Genomic DNA, 8,307 nt, shown 5'->3' on the forward strand with positions numbered 1-8,307 from the left:
ATATGCTTTTATTTGGAGAAAACTATATAGATTCGAAAAAAATCACCAAAATTTATTATGCAAATGATTTTTTTTTCCATGTATTTTTATTTGGTTTAACCGGTTCAACCCGTATATTCTGATCGGTTCAACCGGGTTTTTTCTAGAAACCGGCCTGTTCAATCCGAGTCAGAAATCGATGTAAAACCGATGATATTTGAACCGACCTTTTCCCCGATTCTCAGTCCAATCGGTTCGACCGGTCGGTCCAAACCGATTTTTAAAACATTGCATAGGGGACATGTGCCCTCTTAACTTAAAGTTTGCCTCCGTCCCTACATATAAGGGACATATCTAGGATTTTTTTTTATTAGGGTATTGAGTCGGTGAGTCTGGTAAAATTCGTTGGATCACACCTTAGTAGTTTATATTTTATCTTAAATGATATATTTGATCACTTAGCAAATTGACATTGACGATTTATTGTAATCGATAAAGTCTTCAAAAATGTAGTTTTGACAAAACTTTTAAACCAAATTATTCAAGACTAAACTTTATTTTTAGAAATATAAATATTCAGATAAACTTATTAATTTTAATGCCAATATAAACTTGTAAACTAAACGCAATAATAAGAATAATAATCAAATGTTTTTTTTCTAATGTCTAGTGGGCTTGATATAAATGATCAAGTAGGCTTCATATAAATGACCATCTAGACTTTGGCCCAAGTGTACTACATTCAATCCCCTACAATTCTACAACTATGCTTCTTTTCCAACTATTTTGGCTTCCCTTTAACCAACAATATTCTACCATTAATATCAGCAAAGCTTCTATATCACTTAAATTAGGTAATACCAATCAAAAGTTATCCAAAGCATTGGGGGGCTTCTGTGTTTTAAAAACCGTTCGAACCGGGAACCAAAGTTGAGGGAGGTTCGATTTGGACTGGTTTTATAATGATTTCCTGACCGGATTGATCCGGCCGATTTTGGTAAAAAACCGGTTCAACCGGTTGAATTGAACCGGAATGGACCGGGTTGAACCGGACATTCTTGGATTTTTGTGTTTGTTTTGGGCTTCTTTATTTAATTTTGACTTCTATAATGATTGTTTTTATATATTTGCATTCTATTTAGGTTTGTAATACTAAAAATATGACAAGTTTTGTAATTAATGTATGCAGGATAATTAAAAACATATAAAAATATAAAACCGGTTTGACCATCCGGTTGAACCGGTTAAACCGAAAAACGTCACCCGACCGGTTCAATTAAAAAACCGGTTTTTAAAACATTGTCTATATAAGTTTTGAGAAATTAAATTACCTCCTACCTTTTATGCCTACAATTATTCCTATCCACTAAAATTATGACAAATCACCATTCATTTTAATTTTATTTGATATATTCCTAATATAGCCTTAATGAGTTATTTAAAAAAAATATGTAATGATGACACATGTCATAATTTTATTGGATAGGAACATTTATAGGCATAAAAAGTAGAAATCAATTTAATTTCTCATAAGTTTTATATTTCGGTTTAGAGAAATTATATATCCTCTTACTTTTCTTCCTACAAATCCTCCTACCCAATTAAATGATGACATATATCATATTAATATACTAAAATATCATTAAATGAACATTAAATTTTACACATATTACTATTTAACTTGGTAGGATGATTTGTAGGAACAAAAACTAAGAAAATATTTAATTTCTCTTCGGTTTAACGTTATAATAAGGAAAAGTTGCTTTGGAAAAAATCTGTTGAGGTCGTGCCCCCACTCCTAACACGTTGGATCCGCCATGTTCATGTAGAATGTGCAACCGTATATTTATTATAGGGTTATCACTGATTTTATGAAACAAATTATTTAATTGTCTTCGAGTTGCCAACAAACTCAATATATTGTGTAAAATAATAATGAACTTAGGGTTTATGTGTTTTGACTGCTATTACAAGTTTACCATGTCATTTACATATTTTAAACTTGTTTACAAATTTGGTTGGGATATATATATATATATATATATATATATATATATATATATATATATATATATATATATATATATATATAGGGTGAGGTTCAATAGAGAACCATAATTAACCAAGGAACCACTCTTTTTTTCAACTTTTAGAACTTATTTTTTATAAAAAAAAAACTAAAAATACAGAAATTCATAACTTTTGATCCTTTTTCCAATGATATAAAATTCGATTTTTTACGTCAAATTCACAATGTGAATCTTCGAAAATTCACAACGTGAATCTGGATTCACACGGTGAATCCGAAAAATATTTTTCACATTCACAATGTTAATATATGAATTTAGATATTTTTAGATTTTTTTTCCGATAAAGAATAAGCTCTAGAAATTGAAAAAAAGATTTGGTTCCTTGAAGAACCCATAATTATGGTTCTCTATTGAACTTTTCCCTATATATATATATATATATATATATATATATATATATATATATATATATATATATATATATAACATCCCAAACCTTAAGGTACTAAATTTACTCACTTTTGAATTTTTGAGGGTTCTCACGATGTGTGATCTTGGGGGTCACGTCGTGAGTGACCATTGACCTGTTGACCCACATCTTTGGAGTCTCACGACGTGAGCGTTCTTAATGACCCCAAACCCTAATTGTCAGGTATTTAAGGGAATAAGAGGCTAGGAATACCTATCATCAGCCTCTCTCACCCTCTAAGCCTCTAGAAGCCCTAGTTTTTGTGTCATCTTGAGTTATTGAGTATTTTGCTTATGGAAAAAAAGGAAAATGAGAGAAGAAGTATCTTGGGAAGGAAGTTGCTTGGGATCATCATCATCATCAACTTTCATCTTGTTTGGACCATTGTAAGAAGTATCAAGACCCAAGCTTTATTGCATTTCATGGCTAGATCTAGGCTTTTGGTCCATTTTCTTGTGATTTGTCTTGGTTAGAGTGGAGGAAATCCATAAAGTTAGTAACTTTATGGATTCAAGTGGTCCTTTGAGTCTTATATCGTTCAGATCTGGGATTTGGTAGAATATTAGAGCTTGCATGAGAACTTGAGGCTATTTTTGCACTTTTGACCTAAGATGGTGAAGGGACATGCATGGTGCACACATGTCCATAAAGCAAGCATTTTTATGAACCATTAGGGTCCCATTTAACTTTTGGAAGAGGGGACATTGAGGATTGAAAGGATTAAGAACTTTGGAAAAGAGGTTTTGGCTTCAGACAATTCTCACGACGTGAGCATCAGTCACCATCCCCGCTGAGTCGTCTGAGTCAGGAGTGAGCCTCAGAACCAGATCGGGCATGTCTCATGACGTGACCAAGGATTGGTCACAACATGATGCACTGTTTAGGGCTTTTGGGCCACTAGTTTCTGACTTGTGGGCCTTGTTGTGCTTAGGCCTATTTGGTACCTTGGGTGTCATTAAGGAAATTGGACCTTCTTAGGTTAGGCCCATGAGGGGTTTTAGGCCAATTTAGGATGTTGGGCCACTATTGGGCTTTTGGTGTTAATGGACTGGGCCAATTAAGAAAAGGGTAAAAAGGTCTTTCATCGTGTATATTGGTCTAGCCATTTAAACTCTTGATTATGGATTGAGATCCAATTATTAATTAGATATTTATTTGATGATATTAGCATGGGGATATCCCGGACCGGTAAACTGAGATTTTATCTGAGCGATTTTACAGTTTGAGGTGAGTTTCCCTATTGTGTTTAGCGAGTCGAAGGCACCAATGCCGACCCATGGTTTGATATGTTTAGAATGCTAGATGTCTGTATGACTCCTGCATATGTTTATATAATTATCGGGTGGGGCCCGATGATCATTCTGGATGTATCTATCTTAGTGATTATTGCATGTGTTGTGTGTTTATCCGTTTATATGTTTATATTGATGTCGGGCGAGGCCCTTACCTGTGAAGCTGATATCATGTTTTATAACTGAGACCAAAAGACTTGTGCACAAAAAAGTTGCCCATGTACTTTACATAATACTTAACCATACCAATCCATGTCCATCAAGCTAGACCTTTTTTTATCTATCTAGTGCCATTGGCATTAGTATGACCATAATCAATTAGCCCCTTCTCCATACATATATGTAATCAAAGTAACTATAGAAACACATAGTCTTAGGCGCCTACATCTTTTATTATATATAGGTGTCCAAATACACTTGACATCATTAATATGCTACAACATAACTTCAGACGACCACTAAGGCTGGTGGGTGTGGGCAACATGTTATTCCATGTTATCACATCCAAAAGTTGTCACATCATCATCCTAGTCATTTTTGGTGTTATAACATCAAGTGTAGAAATGGACAACACTAAATAACATGTTATAACACCCCTTATTTTCTATTTTGTTTTTATTTTATTTTTTCGACTTTTCTTAAATAATTATAAAAAAATAAATTAATATAGCATGATATTTTAAAACATAATACTTAAAATAAAAATGACACCAAATGACAAAAACATTTGAAAACTTAAAAAAAAAGACAAAAAAAATACAATTTTTCCCTAATTTATTCATTTTTGTGAGCATCATAGATGTAATATGCCAAGTCTTCACGAAGTCGTATGTATTTTTTGGGTCTTGAATATCAACCACTTTATGGAAATATTCCGTTGTCCTTGGTTGAAATTGCACGTGTCTCGGTTCCGTAGGTGAATACACTGTAATATTGCATTTTTTTGTCTTCGACCACCATGTTATGCATTATGATACATGTATACATGATATCTCGTAGAATATCTGACTCATAAGTTCGTGCTACATGTTTAAATATGTTCCATTTTGATTTCAAAACTCCAAAAGCACGTTCAACGTCCTTACATGCTCCTTCTTGTCGTCTCGTGAAAAATTTGTCTCTTAGGTCTACTAGGTGTCAAAATGCCTTCATAAATGTGGAATATGGTGGATATATTCCATCTGTAAGGTAATACCCAAACTTATATTTATTTGCATTCACTGTGAAAGGAGCATCTGGTGTCTTTCCTAACAAAAGATCCTCGAATTTTGGGAAATGATCGAGAACGTTGACATCGTTGTTGGAACCTGCAACCCCAAAATAAGCATGCCAAATCCATAAATCTTGGGAAGCAACAACCTATAATGCCAACGAAGGCGCTCCATGATTACCGCTTGCATACCGGCCTTTCCACGCCACGAGACAATTTCTCCGGTTCTAGTGTGTGCAATCAATGCTTCCAAGCATACCCGAAAAACCATGTATTTCTTCATGCACTGCATATAGCTGTTGCATATCATGCAACGAAGGTTTGCGCAAATATTTGTTACCGAAGGTTTCAACAACACCTTTTGCCAATCTATACAAACCTTCTTGTGCGGTTCTCTCAGACATTCTCATATAATCGTCAACAAAATTAGGCGACTCCCCCATAGCCATAAGCTTAATTGCAGCAACACATTTCTGCAACCCTGTAAATCCTCGTTTACCTCTAGCATCATATCTCATTTGGAAAAAATTCATACCTAAATATATATTTAACAGTTAAAAATTGTAGTTATTTTATCTAAAAGCGACATTTATAAATTTAAAAACTAGAAAGAAACGATACATTTCTTCCAGGGCGTTGACTATCCTTCCAAACACATTTTTTTACAAACGAAACCTTTTTTGAAATCGCTTGACTGGTAGACACAATTATCCGCAAAATAATCGTTAACTAGACGTCTATGCTCTTCCTCGCGATCTATGTTTAACGTTGCACATTGCGTGAGTAGTGGAGCTGGATCTGGCTGTAGTAGCATGCCCGTATAATACTGGTACATCATATTCACGAAGATATCATCTTCATCGTTATCATCGGTGAACGGATGGGCCGGATCAAAAGGATTCATTTTTTGGTTTTGATTTATTGAAATTATATGTGAAATAGAAAGAAGAAATGAAAGTGAAAATGAGAGAAGTGTGAAAGTAAAAGAAATAGAAAGGATTCATTTTGTATTTATAATAGAGTTAAAATGATTTTTTATTTAAATTGTGACCGTTTAACAACAGTCTAAATATGACTGTTTAATGGTAAATCCAAGCCCAAACCCTCTGTTGCCTCCCATTTCCATAGTAACACCGGAAAACACGAAAAGAGCGGAGGGGGGGGGGTGTTCAAGCTGTGTTAACTGCGTTCTTTGGGTTCCACTTCAGAACAACGCGTCTGGGCGTTGCCCATACCTACTCATCTAAATCAACATTATTTAAACTTGCTTTGAATGAAGAGTCAAGCACATCTATTTGTAGTGATTCATCTTCCAAGGTGATTCATAAATTCGCTTCTATAACCTATATGTATTAACACTTTAAAAGTCAGAACATACATACCATTACCATGGGTGTTTAGTGGGTTAGGTTAGTGGGTTAAGCAGAAGATAGATTACCAAATTAAATATGCTCTTGAAGACCACAAGTAAACCTAAAACAACCGAAGTTAACCCTGAAATTGAAAATGATGGCCAAAATACTGTTAGATATCGAGAAAAATATATATATAACAAAGAATAACAGGAAGTACACTACACAACAATAAAGCTAGTTGTAAAAATTAACACTTACGAATGCAACGCCAATTTCCATAATTGGCATAATAGTTTATAGTTTATGTATTCTCTTAGGCTGAAAGGTATGGAGCGGGAGTGCTTCTCTCTCACTGGAACACCGCCCCCTGGCTGAGGGAAGCAACCCGCGGGAAAGAGGCGGGGAGAGGGGGTGTCGCACTCTCTCTCCTCATTCTATTGGGCAGTTTTTTTTTAATATTTATAAAATTATATACCTACTAAAAAAATATAAAAAAACTATATCAAAATTCATGGTTTTTAATTCCCTACAAAATGAGTATAATATATGTATGAAATATATATATTTTTTAAAATAAAAAAATATTGAAGGGAGCTTTCTACCCATTCCTTGGGTTTTAGGTGGCCCACAAAAAGTGAGGGAAACACCCCTCCCATTCCCTCCAGTCTTAGTAGACGAATCTGAAGCTCAGAGAAATAATAAAGGTTACATCTAATACAACTTTTTACATATATAAGAAAAATATATCAAGCGAAAAGTTTATGATTTTGCAATTATACCAATAACTAACTCGTGGATCAATGATTGATGCATTTATCTCTCGTATGTAGAGAAATTTAGGGTTTGTGGTGGAGATCTGGATACCAACTTGGATCGGATATCACGTTCCGAACTGATATTTCTACCCTATGCCTGGGTTATAAGAAATTCAGCCTAGGATAATCCAAGTGGACACTTACGTTTCTAGGCACAGAAAATGTAAGCTAATATGCTAAAGGGTTCTGTGAATGTGTGATGAAAAACCGAGAGCTAAAGAATGTAACCCCATTCTGTATAAAAAGAGCCGTTTATATATTATACAAGATTAGGTTTTCATTAGGGTTGGGCCGTCATTAGTTGCATCGGAAGCAAGTAATATTAATCCAGATTAGGGTTACCAAAACTAACGAGTTTCGTTAGTTTTACCATAATCACCCTCAAGAAATTAACTTTTACATTATGTTCCCACATGCATAATCCAGCGGGACCCCAGCCAGGGGCTCTGCCTCTTGGACCCCGCTAGGGGCACTACCCCTAGACCCCGCCAAAGGGGCGCTGCCCCTTTGGAAACCCCGGACCCCCGACTAGTCTTCGAACCGGCTTCTAATTCGATCTTATACATGCGTGCACTCCGCACTACTCCATACATATATTAGAGTACAAATTATGAAGCCCCTTAGCTCACATGTTAGTTCCAGTTACTTAAAATGACATGATGACACTAAAATCACCAACATCGTATTGAGATGGGAAGCGTTCTTGGGTACGATATGGAAGGAAGTAAGCAGGATCTTGTTAAATACATTGCTAGTATCGGTGAGAACGAGGTTAATAAATGAAAGTGCTCTTGATAGGCTTATTTCATATCACAGACCTATTGTTTTGCATCAAAATTTTGAGGATTATGGTCCCTTTCCTTTTAAACTTTATAAATCCTAGTTGGAGGTTGGTGCCTTCGATGACTTAGTAAAGAATTCATGGTTTGAAGTTGTAAATCTCAATGGCTCCAACATGTGTAGTTTTCAAGAACAAATTGAAAATTTTGAAAGATAAGATTAGAACATGGGATCGAATTCATAATGAACAGATGAATTCGAAAAAGCATTCGTTTGGATATTGCTAACACCAAGAGGATGATTGAGGCGGGAGCAGGTGACGCGATTTTGTTACAAGAAAAGTTTGAGCTGTTAAAAACCTTTGTGATATTGAAAGC

General features: G+C 34.9%; 1 protein-coding gene across 1 annotated transcript; it reads right to left on the reverse strand.

The window, feature by feature from the left end:
- Positions 1 to 4,907: 4,907 nt before the first annotated feature.
- On the reverse strand, positions 4,908 to 5,884 carry LOC145075467 (uncharacterized). Its single transcript, XM_079021706.1, has 3 exons — positions 5,656 to 5,884; positions 5,240 to 5,515; positions 4,908 to 5,077 (listed from the first exon to the last, which is right to left on the reverse strand). Exons 1-3 carry the CDS (start codon positions 5,882 to 5,884, stop codon positions 4,908 to 4,910), a joined length of 675 nt encoding a protein of 224 aa, XP_078877832.1.
- Positions 5,885 to 8,307: the final 2,423 nt, after the last annotated feature.

Source organism: Lactuca serriola, chromosome 9 (assembly GCF_051521515.1).
Source record: "Lactuca serriola cultivar US96UC23 chromosome 9, Lser_US96UC23_V15, whole genome shotgun sequence".
Lineage (NCBI taxonomy): Eukaryota > Viridiplantae > Streptophyta > Magnoliopsida > Asterales > Asteraceae > Lactuca > Lactuca serriola.

Excerpts from the sequence above, each read along its gene's own strand:
- LOC145075467 (XM_079021706.1), bottom strand. The coding sequence starts at position 5,884 with ATGAATCCTTTTGATCCGGCCCATCCGTTCACCGATGATAACGATGAA. Across the intron at positions 5,516-5,655 it reads GTCAAGCGATTTCAAAAAAG|GTATGAATTTTTTCCAAATG; the intron begins GTTTCGTTTGTA and ends ATATATATTTAG. Across the intron at positions 5,078-5,239 it reads AGAAATACATGGTTTTTCGG|GTTCCAACAACGATGTCAAC; the intron begins GTATGCTTGGAA and ends TTGGGGTTGCAG.